This window comes from Athene cunicularia (genome assembly GCF_003259725.1).
Source record: "Athene cunicularia isolate RWA chromosome 1 unlocalized genomic scaffold, athCun1 chr1_part1, whole genome shotgun sequence".
Taxonomy (NCBI): Eukaryota; Metazoa; Chordata; class Aves; order Strigiformes; family Strigidae; genus Athene; species Athene cunicularia.
Window position 1 is genome coordinate 29,668,752 of NW_020799091.1, and position 17,551 is coordinate 29,686,302.

The following is a 17,551-nucleotide window of genomic DNA, read 5'->3' on the forward strand; positions in this document are numbered from 1 at the left end:
TTTTCTTTTTCATGTGAAGGTGAACAAAGGTGCTGAATTTTGTTGAGAAACTGTAATGACATTTCTAAAAGGTATTTCCTATCCTTTGAACATTTATTAAGGCACATAGTAATGCTCATTTGTATTCAAATTGATTGAAATTGATATATGTGAGGTGAAAGCATGTGACTGACATTTTCTGCTTGAAAGAGAATTCACGGAAGGAACCTTGACTTTATCAGTTCACCCATCTTCTCTTCATCCTACCTAGCCTAAGTGTGCCACCCTGCAAGGCATATTGTAAATTCTGGCTTTGATTCATTAATAGTCTCAGCAGCTCAAGGCAGCTGCAAACCCAGTTTACCTGTCCAGTTGAAGTGGGTTTATGGCTGCTGTATATCTCTCAATTGCAAGCCAGCAATGTGTAGCTCTAAATCAAGCTTTGTCAGTTTTACCAGGCTTTTCAAGAGAGCAACAAGAATGCTATTGCTTTACCTCTTAACCTTTGGTGTTTTCAAGAGCCTTTTGTCATTCTGAAGTTGTGCCCAAATGGTTGAGGTTTAATGCAGGATTTATTACTCATCTTCACTTTTTGGGTTCTGTTTTGTGGTTTATGAAAGTCCATAGTGTTTGAAGCAGCCACCTGTGTATAAATCAAGCTATATAAATAAACCAGATTCTACTAGTGGAACATAATATTTAGGGTTTGTCCATAAGAGAAAATGTTCTGATATAAGTAAGTGGGAATGTCAGCTGGAAACGCAGTGGCTCGTGTACCTCCAGTGCAGTGGGAATGGATGTTCCCACTCTGTGAGGAGTGCTTCCTTTGTCTCAGCTTAATTTGATTTGCAAGTGGAGTAAGATAAACCATAAAAAAGCACTCAGGGGATATCACGACTTTTTCCAAACTGACCTTGAGCTAGTGGCAGCCAGGAACATGGAATAGGCAGGGTGTGGAATAGCTGTTCTGTTACAGCCCTGCCAGGTCATTTCCTCCAGTTCTACTCTTTGCACATGGTCCATTTCCCAAATGCCTGCTCATCCCTACTTGGTAGCTCTGCATGATCCTTTCTTCTAAAGCTGATTTTCTTCTCTTGATGTTTGAATACACAGGCACAGCCTGTGTCTTCTTAAACATCCACAGTCATCAAGAGCAGGGAGCTGGAAAGCAAGGACCCCCAATAAAACCTGCAAGAAATTATACATCTGAATCATCAAAGACAAATAGACTGATCAGTTTCAATCTTTAAAGAATTAATTCAGTCAGCTGCAATAATGCTAATACAGCTTGGACGGGGACTTTTGTAATGTGACTACAGGACAAACTTGGTCTTGACAAAACCCAAGTGATGTGTGGGTGACATTCCTGGCCATGTGTGATGCTTCCTAAAAATCCCATCAAAATAGTGGACATAGGTTGCACACGGAAGCTCCTTTATTTACAGTTTAAACGTGAGTGCCTTTGAATTTGTTCCCTGTGTCCTCACTGGGATTTGCTATCCTCATGCTACAGAAGCCAGAAGCTCTCTGTTGAAGAGGGAAAAACTCCCTTTTGTCAGGGGAGTAGTAAGTTTAGTCCCTGTAGAGAATTGGGCTGTAGTTTATTTATTCCATGCAGGAATGCCACAATATCATTTGTGGGATCCCCTGTATCAACTGAATTGGGGTGTACACAGAAAGCAGGTTACAGCTGTCAATGTTCTATGCTACCAAACCGGGGTACCTCTGGTATTTTCAAACCATATACAGGCCAGTTGCCCGTGGCTGTAGGGGAAAGATGCCTTAAACGGTCATTCAGAAAAAATTACATGTCTAGCAGCACCTGCTACAGCTCCGCTGTGAGCAGCACTTTTGCACTTGTTAAAGGAATGACAAGGAAATGTGGAAACTCCAGATACAAGCTGGAGCTCATTTCCATTTTTTAAAATCCAGAAATATGGATTTAGATGCCTCTCTCCAGAAGCTGCTAACAGCAAAACAAAGCAGGTGGGAATTGCTGTCCTTGTATTTTGGCTGAGGAGTTGTAACTGACTTTGGCCTTTTACTTGAAAAAGCTTTCAATTACTCTAGTATTTTCCTCTTTCTAGTGCTGCTGCCTCTCCTCCCATGCCTCCTCATGCAGCTTAACCATAAGTAATGAAAGTAATGAAAGGCATCTTTTTACTCTGTCAATACCATTGTTTATTTTATCTCTGTGGCTCACACTAGGTCTTTGAATGAAAAGAAAAAACAGCTTGCTGTTATCAGTACAGGGCAGAACCAGATGGGAAGCTTGTGGTATTGCTCTGACTAGTGCTGTGTCTTCATGCAGCTTGAAGCATAATGCTGGGAGGTGCTAGGTGCCTTCAGTATCCCTTCAACTTTACCCAAAAAAAAGAAGAGGAACTTCAAAGCATTTCCCATTTCCCTGGAGGTGTCCGGCACCCCAGATTACTGAGCCATGGCTGGGCAGTGTGGGTCCTGCAGGTGACCTCTCCCTCCATGCCATCATTCAGACTGACTTGGACCTTTTTAGGCAGCAGCTTTCCTGGAGTCACTGGAGGTTTCCATCAGCTTGACCCAGGAGCTGCCACACTCTGCATGAGTTTGCACCTCACCCACTGGTTCTTACAGACGAAGTTCAAACATTTAGGGCTTTTGCAGCAGAAACAGAAAGGACAATACCACAGGCTCTCCACCAGTTTCTGCCCTGGACAGATAAGAACAGCACTTTTGTAAACTGTCCCAAGGCACTGCCATGACTCAGTTCAAAACAATGAAGATAAAATAAGCTACAGTGTTGTTAGAAAAATAAAAAGCAGTGGTAGAAAAAAAAAATAATAGGTTCGTAGCAGCACCAAAAGAATGGAACATTTGAAGAGAATAATGCTCTAATATTATTATTACTGTTATTATTATTGTTTGGTACTGTGCCTGGACTCCACAGCCTCCCTCTAGGACTGGAGCTTTTATGCTGGGCATTGGCAATGCGTGAAATGAAGAGACAGACTGTTTTAAAGGGCTCCAAGTCTAAGCACCAGAGTGGGAAGAAGGGAAAGGAAGGAAGGTAGAGGGAGGTACCACTGAAATGCTGGTGCTGAGAGGATGAGTTTCAGGACTCATCTGAGAACCAGTAAGGACATTCTTGGGTGCACAGGGGACAAGGTAGGGCATGGCATCATAAAAAATTATTCTCTAATTAATTTTTTCTGCCACAGAAGTCAAATACAGCATCTGGGATTTCTCTTCAAAGATGCAAAGGGGACTGGAGCTCCCAGATTATGCTAACTTTCCACAGGAGTCAGACTCCTAGCTGCTTTTATCCAAACAGGGCTGCATTATCACTCCCTTCTTCACAACTCAGCTTTTGCTGTCTTCACAGCACATCATCCCTTTCACTGTCTGAACATTGTTTCTTTTTGACAGGCAGCATCTATCTGGGGGGAGAGGAGGAGACAAATATTGAAAAAAAACCAAAACCACCAACCAAAGAAAGAACAGCTGTTTGATTTTGCTTAGGCACTAGCAACATTTGCAGAAGTGCCTGGGGAAATGGCTGAGTGGGCTTGAATCAGACAGAGCAGTCCAAGGAGAATGGACTTCATCACTTGGCCTTGCTGTTCATGACAGGGCAAAGATGTAGCACATGCTCCAGAGGAAGACAAAGTTTGCAGGGCTGCTGTTGCCTTCAGGGCTCTGCATTGAGAGGGCAGCCAGTAGATGTTAGGAATATCATGAAGGAACCTTTGCAGTCCTGCAAGGTGAACCACATCTCAGGTTGCTCATATCAGTGTCTCTCAGTGCTTAATTTGTCCCCATCTTTCCTCTGACTGTTGCCATGGAATGTTTTTTTTTTACCATTTAGACTGTGCCAACTGTATGGCGATGATGGAAAAAAGAAAAAGACCCAATGAAAGATTACTCTCAAACCTATGAGAAAAATGTCTCTCTCCTCCCAAACTCAGTATTTCACAGCCTAGTCAGAAACCAGTACCCAGAACACTTTTAATCCTCTTATGAAAAGCAGCCCAAGACCACTCTTAAGCCAACACAGAAAAGAAAGACATGGTATCATCTTGATCATAGTTGGTAAAAGACTTTGCCAAGGTGGCAGAAATCAAGGAGCAAGTCTGGAGATCATTACAGGGTGCCCAAGATCCAAGGAGTTATTCTTTTATTGCTACCAGGTGTCACGGGATACATTCTACCTGTGGCTGAGGTTTCTTTGAAGGAGAGAGGGAATTCAGCTTAGAGCAACTGCACAATCCCATGTAACACCAGTGCTGCTTTTCCCCTACCCTTCTTTTCTGGGACCCTGTGAAGATAGCAGCAGCACAAATGCCAGAGCCTGGCAGACCACAGCACAGTTCCTGAAATTCAACATCTGCAAGACCAACATTTCACGCAGCATCTTTTCTTAGGGGAGTCCCAGGAGTCACAAGAACAGGACTAGCATTATGCTACTGCTGAAACATGAGAGGGAATGTTTGTCCTTCCCCTGTGTAAATTCAGTTTGCTTTGGGGTGTCTACCAATTGTGGCTCTATTTGTTAGTGTTCATTTGTGTCCTATAACCATATATTCTTTGAGAAATGACCTGTGTATAGATAAGAGTGTTTTGTTTATTTTTTTCTTGGAGATGGGAAATGGTGGTTTTATTATTGTGTTTAACCTCTTCTTTCTCTAATCCACCTTCAGGTATCTCCATGCCTATACCTGTCTTTGGACTACAGGACGACTCCAAAGTGTTTAAGAAAGGCAGCTGCTTACTCGTGGATGACAATTTTGTCCTAGTAGGCTCCTTTGTGGCATTCTTCATCCCTCTAACCATCATGGTGGTCACCTACTTTTTAACTATCAAGTCGCTGCAGAAGGAAGCTATGCTATGCGTGAATGACATTGGCCCAAAGACCAAGTTTGCTTCATTTAGCTTCCTCCCTCAGAGCTCCCTGTCCTCAGAGAAACTCTTTCAGCGCTCTTTGAACAGAGATGTGGGGACTTCTGGGAGGAGAACCATGCAAACCATCAGCAATGAGCAGAAGGCTTCCAAGGTTCTTGGCATTGTATTCTTTCTGTTTGTTGTGATGTGGTGCCCGTTTTTCATCACCAATGTGATGGCTGTAATTTGCAAGGAGTCATGCAATCAAGAAGTCATTGGAGGACTACTTAATGTATTTGTTTGGATTGGCTACCTTTCTTCGGCTGTCAACCCACTCGTATATACGTTGTTCAATAAAACCTACCGCTCAGCTTTCTCTCGTTACATTCAGTGTCGCTACAAGGAGGAGAAGAAACCTTTCCAGCTGATTTTAGTGAACACTATCCCAGCACTTGCATATAATTCCAGCCAGCTCCAGCTAGCACAAATGAAGAGTTTGAAAAAAGAGGCAAAAATGATGGCTAAGGATTATTCGATGGTCACAATAGGAATACATCATTTGGATGGTACCTCCAAGGGAAGTATCAGCCCAACAAACGAAAATGTTAGCGGTGTGTGATGGTCGGCAGCTGCCATGACAACCACCGTGCATATGCTGAAAATTTCATGTGGCTGTGAGAAGCTCTGACAGCTTAGGATAATCAGCCCTGTTTAAGAGACCCTCCAATAACATCACATACTCCTCATATTATCCTGTGGATGAAAAACAGGGTTGAAATCGTATCAAATGTGCAATTTTTTTTCATACAGTACTTTGGCTGTTTTAAGCACAGGCTTTATTAAACTTATTTTTTTAATATTCTAAAGGATATATTTCTTAAAGAAAAAAAATGCAATTTCTGGTATTATAACATGGGCTGTGAAGAAACCTACGCATTTCTTTTCTCTTTGCAAATGAAAGCTAATCTGTCCTTTGATGTTCTTGCAGAGTAGGCTCTAGCTAGTTTGTCTTGCTACAATGGAATTTTATTATCATTAACTGAATGAGCACTTTATGGAATTTTAAATAAAATTATGTTTAATTTGCTAATATATATTTAAAAGAAATTTTAAAATATTAAAGAGAAATATATTAAAACCTGTATAGATTAATTATACGGACATTTTGGTAAGTGTTTTTATGGCTATTTTTTTCTTCTGAGTGACCATTCTGAACTGTTGTTACTGGGCTTTTCTGCCATTTGTTCTATAGTTCAAATTAGCAGTCTTCGAAGGTAAATTATACTTGAATGATCCTTCAGTTCTACTACCATTTGTAATCTTTATTTCATGTCTTGTACTTCATTTCCATTCAAAAAGTTTCATCTGTTCAGCTTAAAACTTGAAAGTAATTTTTTCAAAAGTAATTACTGGGCTTGACTCTCTGCTCCTTCCCACTCGTGTTGACAGGGAAGTGAAGTGAGAGAAGGGCAGAAAATCAGGCACAACATTGCTAAACAATTCCATGTCCATGCCTCTGTTTGATTCCAGCAGTCTGATCTAAGTAATGTCAGCGGAAGCTTTTCATGAGTGAAGCCTTCAGTAAAAGGTCACAGCAGAACCTCTCTCATCATTTCTCTTTGGTTAAAAAGGCCATTATAAAGAATGTCCTTCTGGTTTTGTTTAAGGGCTCGTAGAGCCAGAATTATTAGAAAACTGTTAGTGGCTCAACATTGTTTTCCCTGGTTTCGCTGTTTTGCTGTTATGGTAGATTGCTCAGGAATGGTAGATAGCTTGCACTATTAGGACTTAGCCTTAATGAAATACATATGGGCAAATGGGGCCCAACTGAAAAATAACAGGACTTATAAGCAGCACTGTATTTCACCTGCATAGCTCCAAGGGCAGAATGCATTACATCAAGAACATCAAATACATTGCTCGACAGAAATGCCTTGTCATGCTTTCTTTCGAGCATTGCAGATAATTTCACTGAAGCCAGTGGGACTCTGCTGGAGAGCATAAATATAAATGTTGTATCCACCCACAAAACCTACATTCAAGGATTTGATTCATACCTATGAGTTTTGCAGCCATAATCATTAGAAGCAGGATGTATTCCAGTTTCAGATCCTGTTCACTCTGACAAAAACACTACCTACCCAGAAGCCAAACTCCAATGCCTTCATCAGTCCTTCGCTTGAAGTTGTTCAATTTTCCTAGACCAATTAAATTTGAGAGAGACAGAAAGAAACTGAATCTGATTCTAGCCTACCAACTGGGGGTCTTTGGAAGAGGAAGACCTTTAGTTTAAAATACTGACCTGTGGTAGAAGAGGACTTAAAACTTGGCTGGGTATCTGGCTGATCTCCAAGAAACTGCTTTTATTGTTCTCTTGCCAGTATGATAACTAAATCTTCCAGTTTTATGAGCCATATCCTCCAACGTGGGATAGGTCAGACCCACTGTGTACAGGTCACATGGGAGTTCTGTGTGCACATGGTGACACTGACCCACTCCACAGCCCTCAGCCTCCATGCCTGGGTCAAAGCATTGTGCTGTAGCCCCGTTGCAGTGGTGCCATGCATGTCATCTACGGGCTCATGGCTCTTAATGGTTTTCCCCCAAAAGTGGGAATTTAGGATCACCTGATAAATCAAGTAGTATAACTGCTATGATCACCAAGGTGGTTTATATGGCTTCTCCAGCTCTGGGTACACTCGATCAACACAATTGAATTGAACATCTTTAGCAGAAGGAAAAATAAACTTGCTGTTCCTGCCTCCCTAGGCACACCCCGCTCCCACACAGCACCACGTGAAGGGTGCCACACAGGCACAGAAGAGATTTCAGGGGGAATCTGCTAAATGCAGTTGAGCATGAGGACCACCATAGTATTAGGTGGGAGCTGTGACTTTCCACCGTTCCCTGACAAGTTTGACTCAAACCTAAATCAGGGGGTTTGAGCTAAGGACAACAGCCAGCTTGTACCACCCAGGCCAGCCAGGCAAGGGATGGAGCACTGTTGGAGCAGAAGTGGTCCAGGGCATCCCACAAAACAGGGTATTCAGGTACCTCCTGGTGTCCAGATCACTCCATAACTGGAGTGATGGTTTTGAGAATTCACCCCTAGGAATGGGCACTCCAGAGAAGTAGGCAGTAATAAAACCAAAGGTCTTTCTTGAGTAGAGGTCTGAGGCTCAGGATCTGCCACCAACCAGACTGCCTTCATATGATAAATACTGACACAGGATTGAAGGTCTCTAACTCTGTGAGCAGAAAGGGAACACAGATGCTTCTACCCGTGGAGGGAATTGCCAGGTTTTGTGCAATTTGTGCCCATCTTGATGCAAGTGTCTCTGGCCTTGCAAGAGAAAGAAGCAGACAGGACGGACAGCTCGGGTCCTGTTGCCCATTTGTGCCAGGGAGGAGAGCCTGCCTGCACACTGTACGATGTATATGGCACCCTGCACTTCTCCAAAGCTCAATTCCTCCGAAAACTCCTGATGGTCTGGTTGCTGGTCTGTGCAGTCTCCTTCACCAGTTGTGCTTGATAAACTGTTACTGAGCATCTAACATACACTGCTTACGCTCTCCACTTACTATCTGCATTTTTCCCACATGGCAGAGCAAATCAGTCCCCCCCTCTTTCTCTTTCATGTCACCTTCTGTTCTGCTTTCACAATGTCAAATTGCCCAGGTTGCAAATACTGATGGTGAATGTCTCACTACAAACAGAGAGGGTTTCAATTACTTGCTTCATGTTCCATTAGAAGATGACTGAACAGTATTTTCCAGCTTATTAAAACCAAATCTATGTTTTGGACCTAAAAGACTTGACAGTATTTCTTTAAGTGACAGCTGGAGGTAACATAACACATTTTTTGCTTATAAGCAGGGATATCTGATGCCTGACATTTTAATTCTGTGAGCACTCGATAGGTGGTTTTATTGAGTGATCAGCAGCTTTTGCCTAAGAAGCCTCTCAAAGCCAGGAATGAACAGGAGATAAAGACCAATATTTCCAGCTATTTGTGGACATCTTTGACAGTTTAGCCTGATTCTGCCACCTTGCACCAAAATGTTAATAGATTTTTGTGTGGTTTGTCTTCGTGAGGATGACAGTCAGGGTCTGAATTTGTTCTATCCACCATGCCAGATCTGCAGGAGGTTGTTCTTCAGCAGATAGCAATTAACAGAATCATTATACTGCAGAGAGATGACAAAGTTCAGTTGTTTTAAACCAGAATTTATAGCACTGGGTCCATGCTTGGGATGAACACTATAGTTTAGTATGACCAGCTTCAGAGCAACACTTCCATCTTGCAAAAAAAAAAAAAGTGTTTTCATTATGCATCAGACTGGAATGGAAACTTTTGTAATTTTCCAGGGAAAAAAAAAAAAATAAAATAAAAAAAAAAGACATTCACACAGACTTGCTCAGAGGTTAGGGCCTTCCCCTACCTTACAGGAAAAGCATGCTGAGTCAGTCTGTCATATCTGCATTCAAAAACCCGCTTTGTCTGAAAAAATGTTTTAATCAACAATTTTTGAAGTAGATTGACATTTTATTACTGTTAAGGCTGCAGCTGAAAAATGTCCAAAGACATGAAGCTCACCATGTATCTCCTAAGCTGGTGTGCATCCTTTATACACTTCAGGGTAAAAAAATCCTATGTATCTATCCCATCCAGCCAACCATGCACTGTACTTATGTAATTATTGCCAGATGGTGAGATGCATTCTATTTTGAATACCTGTATGTTTGCTTATGTAAATACATAGAGAAAAACGTTTGTCGTATTTTGTAATGTTAATGTAAAATTGTGCTCCAATGCTTTATTGTTTTGTCAGATCCCACTGCTATTAAAGCAGATTAAAATATATAAATGCCATCAGTTGTTTTATAAACTGGAGGTTTGTCTTAAGTAGTTATTTTGGTTTGGTTTAATTTCTCCCATACATATTCACAGTACAATGTCTGCTGAAGGCTAAAGTAATTTTAAATATCTTGCTGGACAAAGAGAAAGAGTATGTTGCAGAATTTAACTAACTCAGTAAACTGGTCCAAAATGAGCCATTGCAGTAATTTTCATTTTCTAAGGACAGCTGTTCTGCTGAAAATGTATACTTTGGATGAGTACATATAGCTTAAAATATTTCAGTCTTAGAAACAACGTACTTGCAGTAGTAATAAGCCAATTATATTAATTTCACTAAGAAGTAGCACTATAAGACTAAAATTAATAAGCAGCATAAATAAATGGCATTACACTGCTGCACAGACATCAGTAACACCTGAATCACAGAACCACAGTGCCACCTATTGTTAGTACTTCCTCTCACAAAGATTATTAAAATAAAGAAACCAAAATGGATTTTGTTACCTTTTTGTTTTCTCCATCTTAAAAAAAATAAATGTATTCCTCCAACTGATCTTACAGCATACATGTACTTGTTTACAATTGCAATGCATATCCAAATAGTATGGCTGTTAATAAGAAGTCCCCTCAAAATCTTGCTGTAATCTTAAGGTTTCATCAAGCTTTGTAAAGTCTAGAGAAAAGTATACAAAAGCATATTTTTCAGAAGTTATCAAGTTAAGGGAAATAGATTGTTTTAGCTACAAACCTGTGAGACACCATAGGGTGAAATATGTCCAATGAGATCCCTGAATTGAACATCCACTCAGTTTTACCTCTGTAGTACCTGACTACTGTATGTAGTCTGAGGGTATCAGAATTTCTTATGTTCTTTGGAAAATGCTAGGCAAGATTTACCTGTTTTGACATACTTTGCACTAACCGTTGACAAAGGATATGCTTAGCTTATCCACCTGGCACTCCGAGACATAAAGGCAAAGATACCTGGAAAAAAAGATATTTAGTCTTCAGATTTATAGTATATATAATCTTCTGAGGACTCTCCTTGAAATATGGCAAAAGGGTCTTTGGAAATTTTATATAGCACAGTAAAGTTCTTTGATATACTTGAAGCTTTGACATGTGAGACCTGGCAAATAAGCACAGCAATTCAAAAGCCTCCTTGATTGAATCTTATTATGTTTGATGTAATTTAATCACAGACATACCATGCTATCTGACCCTGAAAATAGTTCTAACATTAGCTCTGCAAACCATAATTAATTATGTCCAAAGTTATTTGACTACACAAAAGCTTAACTTTTTCAGTCTGACTGAAATCTTCATTTTAGGATAAAGAAAAGCTGACAAACTCAATAGTTTTGATGACATTCATTGTGTCAGTTTACATGTGTAAAGTTACTCATATTCTTAGAGTTTACAGGACATCAATTGGGTGTAACTGCAACTAAATTACTTGGGTTATATCACAGTGTAACCAGTACAAAACCATGCAAAATAGGCAATAGTTACAGTTGTGTTAAAATATTAACTGCCAAATTTCTATCAGAATAGAAAATTAAAAACCAATGCAAACAAAAAAATTTAGGTAGTTGTGGAGAAAAAGTAGAGTTCATCATGGCCAGGCACTGTAATTTTTGAAGATCTGGACTTGTTTGGGTTTTGTCTAAAATGTGCAAGGCAATATATTTTAAATATGACTACTTTGTCACCCTGGGTGTGAACAGAGTGTGCAGAGAATTAGACCTGGGATCTTTCCTTAGGAGATCTTAATATATAAGCAGAAAAACTAACTTTTTTTTTTTCCCCCTTTATTTTTTTAAATCTGTGTTCACACTGGGAATGCTTGGGAATGGTCGTATGTCAGCAGACTTCCTTGCAGTCATGTGTCAGCAGATTTGCCTCAAATGAAATTATCAGTAAAAAGATAATGAAACAAAAGAGAGAACCATACAGAGATTATGTAAAGGACATAAACCAACCTATGGATGCATTCTCTGAAAAAGTCAGCATGTATGTACATCAACGTGGTTCCTCATCAAAGGCTGAAAAGAAACTAACAAGTGAAGACAGAAGGTTCTTGCATAGTGAAAGAACAAGAAACAGGCAAGGCAAAATAATCAGTCTTCACTATGGAGGCAGAACATCAGTGTATCCTATGGGGGCCTCTAGAAAAAATACATCAAAAGTGACAGCATGCAGAGTGAAGAACTGATTGCAAAGACCACATCATACCCTGTGATAGTTCTGGAAATGGCAGATGAAATTCAAAGTAGAAAAAGTAAGGTGATGCATTTTTTTGAGAAAAAAATCAACTTTACCATTACATACAGAATAATATGCTCTAAACTGACTGTTACTACATGGGAATTATAACTGAATTATTGTACTGTGAAAAAAATGATCAGCAGTAGTTTAAAAAGTATTTGAGGATAACTGTAAAGGGTACAGAGAAGGTCAACAAGGTCAATCAAAATTATAGGTTGGCTTTCATACATGAAAACATCTAAATAGATTAGGACTCTTAAAAGATTGGGCAAATTCATGAAGCCAAAGAGAGCTCTTTAACATAGAGATTATAGACATTTCTAGCCAGAGAACTAGAGGTACCTCAGATTGCTAGATGTTAGTGGGTGCTCTCTGGAGCTGCTTGCCAAATGCTTGTGCTTTTGGCAAGCTCATCTTCAAAATGGAGTGTTGGACTGAATGGACCTTTAATCTGCACAACTACAGCTGCTCTTCTGTTAGATTTCAGACCCAAAAGTTATCTGTATATGAATTAATTAAGCAATTCCCCATTCTTCTGTTCCTGCTCTTCCATAAATTATTTCTGCAAGTGCATTTGCAATTGACCTAAAAAATCTCAAGGAGTTAATTTGTAAATTCTTAGGTCACAATTCACTGACAATACAATTATTAGTATTTTGTGAGTTCACAGTTATTCTTCCTGTTATATGATGTGTTATGTAGCAACAGAAAAGATTGCTAGTCTGAAAATCCTTAAACACTTCTTCACTGCTCTCAGGAACCCAGTAATAAAAATTATGTTAATGCAACCACACAACTGGCAGAAAATGGAAGCAAAGAAAACAGCAGTTAAAATTATGGTTGCTGAGTTTCCAAGCAAATTTACAACACACTTGCTCTGTAAAGTCTCTGTCGCTGAATAATTTGAAATGACAAAGATGTTTGGGTGATCTCTCTTTGCAGAAAAAGGGGTGCGAGTTGAAAAACTCATTTTTCATTGAGTCATTTAGGCTGGGAACTGCTAGTGAAGTGTCCATGTCTGAGTCAGTTGACCCAGCTTCTAAAGGTAATGGAGAAAGAGAATCAGCCTAAAACACGTATTTAAGGCAAGTGGAAAGAATCACCCTTTGGAATTGCCTACCAGAGAAAATCCCAGCCTTCAAATCTCACAAGTATAAAATAGTTTCATTCACAAGTAACAGCAGCTATAATGTAGCCACAAAATATTGCTTTTCAAAACTAAATACTTGGGGCTCATGGGGCTACAGTTAAGCCTAGAGATGTGGTATAGGGGATGAATTTCCTGCTGTAAGAGGACTACTAACAGTCATATTTGGGGTCCTTGAGGGAGAACACAGACTATTAGCTGAATGGGTCTTTCAAGCAACAATCACCAGGCAGAAGGTGAAACTGTGATGGCACATTGAACCGTGCCATCTTCTGATCTGACCAAAAAACAGGTGGCTGATGAAAGGAGCACATTGTGCCATTTTAAGTGAGTTTTCACCTTACAGACTTAGATCCAAGGAAAAAAGGGAGAAGAGAAACATGTTAAACAGATTACTGCAGTCACTGTCAGACTACATTCATATTTATCCTTACAATTCTTTTGAGGAAAAGGGAACTACTGCTGGGACCTATTTGCTGATGGGTAACTGAGGTACAGTGAAATAAAATCAGCAAAAGAAGCCACTCAGGGAGTCAGGAGCAGAATCCAGAATTTAAAAGGCATGGGTGAGGGTCTCCTCCCTGTAAGCCTCTACTTCCCAGTGCTGAGGGAACAGAGATTTCCAGAGGACATCTGGGAATCTGCAGTTCTTTTTGACACATGAAAAAAAAAAAAATTTCTAGCAATGAAGTTGAGATTTGCATGTTTGAAATGAGTCAGGTCTACTTACTTTAAATTTGAGAAACCAGAAAAAGTAGGAAGCAAAGCAGTGAAAGCAAAGTGAAAGCTTCACTTTGAGGTGAATTACAGCACTCATGAGACTCTGAATGACCTAAAGAAAGACAGATTATCCCAAAGTTCCTTTTTGATACCTCCCATGAGAAAGAAATGGTAATTATTTGGGAAGCAGCACACAGGGGACTGAAAATTAATTCAGGGCAGGATATCTTCTTGAGAAATTGTCTTGTGAAAGAGATGCAACTATTCAGGGCCAAATGAATGTGGTAAATCTCAGGAATTAGGAACAGAGTAGTCCAAGAGATACTCCACCAAAGTATTATATTTTGAATTGCTGCATATAACTATGTGTAAAGTCATGGATGAAGTTTCCACATGACCAATACTCATTGTGGCTGGACTAGGGAAATCTGTATCTCTGTTCTCCACATGTGAAGTGTAGAAAACACTTTTTTTCTCCTTTTTGTCCTGTAGACAGTGAACTCTTCAAGTCAGAAGATTAGCTTCAGTAGGTTTGTTGTACAGTGCTTTGCACTGTGGACCTGGTCACTGTCAGTGCCAATAAGTTCCTTCCTTTTTCTCCAATAACATATAGTATCAATAGTGGAGAATAGCATCTCCTTCCCTTATTGCAACTTAAGATTTCTTTTAAATTCCAAACAATATTTCTGAACTGAAGCCTCTTCTTTTCACAAAGATCTATTATCATTCTTTCTATCTCTGTTTCTGCAGAGAATACAATAATATTTTTTTCCTTAGCTATGTATCTCAGGTTGCACTCCATCTCATCATGCAGGTCATTAATAGAGACACTAAACAGTCTTGTCCCTCATATCAATCTCTGAGGGGTGTCACTCTGCCAGCTGGACTCTGTACTGCTGATCCACACTCTTCAAGCCCAGCAATCCAGCCAAATTTCTACCCACTTTATTGAGCCCATATTTTGCCCATCTCGCTAAAAGGACACAAGGAGACTAGGAAAAGTTGTTGCAAAGCCCTTGCTAAAGCCAAGGTACACAATTTCCACAGCTCTTGCTTCATCCATTGAGGCAGACTTATCATAAGGCAATTAGACTGGTCAGGTGTGGTGTGCTCTTGGCAAATCCATCTTGGCTGTTCTCAAACACCTTCTTGTTCTTTGTGTACCTGGAAATGGCTTGAAGGATTTGCTGCATTACTTTCCCAGAAAAAAAAACCCTTTCCTGCTGCCCTTCGCATCACTTCCAGTTTCAGTCCCCTCTGATTTTGTCTCTTCTGACTCTATCCTTGCATGCTTTAGAGATGTTTCTATATTCTCCCCAGGTAGCCCATCCCTGCTTCTACTTTCCAAAGGCTTTCTTTCTGCATGTGGCATGCTCAGGAGTCTTTTCTTCATCCATGATGGCCCATGCTCCATTTTCTGCAAAGTGAATGGACTCTTGTGCTTTAAGGAGGTTGTCCTTGAAGATCTACAAGCTCTCCTGGGCTCTCCTTCACCTGCCAGGGCAGTCTCCCATTGGATCCTGCCAGTAACCACTATTTGCTCTCCTGAAGTTCAGTTTTGCTCACTTTTAGATGCTAATTATAACTGAATAACCTCACATATTAGTGAGTGAAACTTGTTCCCTTCAAGGTTTATTCTCTTCTGTGATTTCAGTTATTCAGACTGAATCAAATTAAACAAGGATATTCAGAACACCACTATCTTTTGTTAAAATTCAGATCAATCAAGTTTTTTGTTATTTCTCTTGGGACAGTGTGAGCACCTACTTTTACTTTTCATCTTAAATGATGTTTGGAATTTTCTGACTCTTTCATTGCCTGTATTTCCACTAGGAAGTACACATATTATTGAAATAAATGTTCTTCCCACTGAGGATGTCATCAATTGTTCCAAAAGTCATCTAGGCATTTTACCATATTCACACTTTGACAGCAATAAAATACTGCCTTTTCTTCAGCACTTTTAAAAGCTGTGCTCTTTAAAATAATCTTTTAAGTAAAGAACAGATGCAAACTCATGTATTGTAATTTTGCATGACTCTTCATCTTATATAAGTACAGATAACAGATTTAAATAGTCCTCACAAGAAGAGTTTATGATACACAACTTAAAGCTTCTTTCTGCTGTTTTGATCCTAAATTTGACAAATAACTTCAAGTCTGTGGCCTAATTGCACCCCAAGATTAAGAAAGAAAGTCCACAATACTTGTATTACTTTAAGGATCACACAGGAATCAAGAAATCCTAAATGCCAGCTAGTGTTGCTGATCTTCACTTATTCCCTCAGACCTAAAGAAATGCCTATCTCCTGGGGAAAGACAACCATAAGCATAAACAGATAGCATTTATATCTCCACCTCTCCTTGGGGGTCCTATTAATAAGGCAAGCCCTAATGTTCTACTAAATTATTTATTGGCTGAAATGGAATTCAAACAATTGCAGATACCATGAAAAATGAGATGTGCATAATGACAGCTGCATATATATACATCAGAGAAAACAGACTGGCTAAAGTTTAGATCAAATAACTAACTGGGCAGTATCTTGCTAGTGAGAGTAGGACATTAAGAGAGCTACAAGATGCACACAGATGGAAGGAACAACCTGAAGAGTTCTTGAGAAATACTAGTGAAGAAACACATTTTAATTTGATTAATGGCAAATTAAACCTGGTTTGAAAAGAAAAACTGAGAGAAGAAAGTTTAAACGACTCAGAAACAGACTACTTGTACCAGCTACATCCAAGTAGAAAGACAGGATCCGAATGCTGCCCTGGAAGGCAGGATGGGTGGCCCAGGTCCAGGGTCCAGCAGCTGCAGTCCAAATGGATCATCTGGGGAAGAGTAGAAAGCAGCAAGGGGACAAAGTGGCCAGTATTGCACCTTGATAGAATTAGGAATTAAAAATAGAAATGAATTATTGTCACATTGTCAAAGTAACAGATGATCAGACTGCAAAATGTATTGGGCAAAAATAGTTGCTGCTAATGCAGTACATGGTATAAGACTAAAAAGAGAGTGCTTTGCTGAGGGTTTTTTTGGCAACCGATGGCTATGTTTAACTTCATTTTTTTTTAAAGACCCTCTAACAGCAGGAAGTGGGAAGAATTTGGGTTATGAGTAAGATCAAAGCACTGACAACTACCTTTCCTTTGTGATCTTCCAAGTTAACTGTCGTGAGAAAAACTACCTGAACTAGAATTTGGTCTTATTAAAAAATCAGGAGCCTGTCAGATGGCAGCTGCTATGAAGAATGCTAAAATACTGACGAGAGGTAAAACAGTTAAAATTTAATGATGTGGTAGTCCAAGTTCAGGCTGCTTCAGCAGCTTTTTTTTTTCCCCTTTGAGGTCTTGATGGTCGACGGAGAATAATGTTAACAGAAACCCTTGCTGCTTCGAACAGCTCACTATTATCAGACTATCCGGATTCTTTTTTTTTGTTTCTGTCTTCATTTCAGAGTTCAAGATTTTCTTCTTTAGATTTGGGAAGGCGACCTCTGCAGCAGCGGGGCACGAAGGGCCAAGGCCACACGCAGCCGCTCTCCTCCGGCTCCGGGCGAAGAGCTGGAGAAGCGCCTGAGCAGGAGGAGGAGGCGGAGGAAGAGCGCAGCCCCCGCAGACACTGCGCCCCCCCCAGCTCTCCCAGGGGACGTCCATTTTCGCTCGGCGGAGGCCGCAGCGCAGCAGGCCCCACGCCGGGCGGGAAGCAGCGGGC

The 17,551-nt window shown here is 40.2% G+C and overlaps 1 protein-coding gene across 1 annotated transcript in view; it reads left to right on the forward strand.

The window, feature by feature from the left end:
- The window catches only part of HTR2A (5-hydroxytryptamine receptor 2A), a 28,300-nt gene extending 22,382 nt beyond the window's left edge, over window positions 1-5,918 (forward strand). The window contains exon 3 of the mRNA XM_026848698.1: window positions 4,656-5,918. Within this exon, the coding sequence (XP_026704499.1) occupies window positions 4,656-5,455 (800 nt within the window). The 3' untranslated portion in view covers window positions 5,456-5,918. The remainder of the gene's footprint in view (window positions 1-4,655) is intronic.
- The last annotated feature ends 11,633 nt before the right edge of the window (window positions 5,919-17,551 follow it).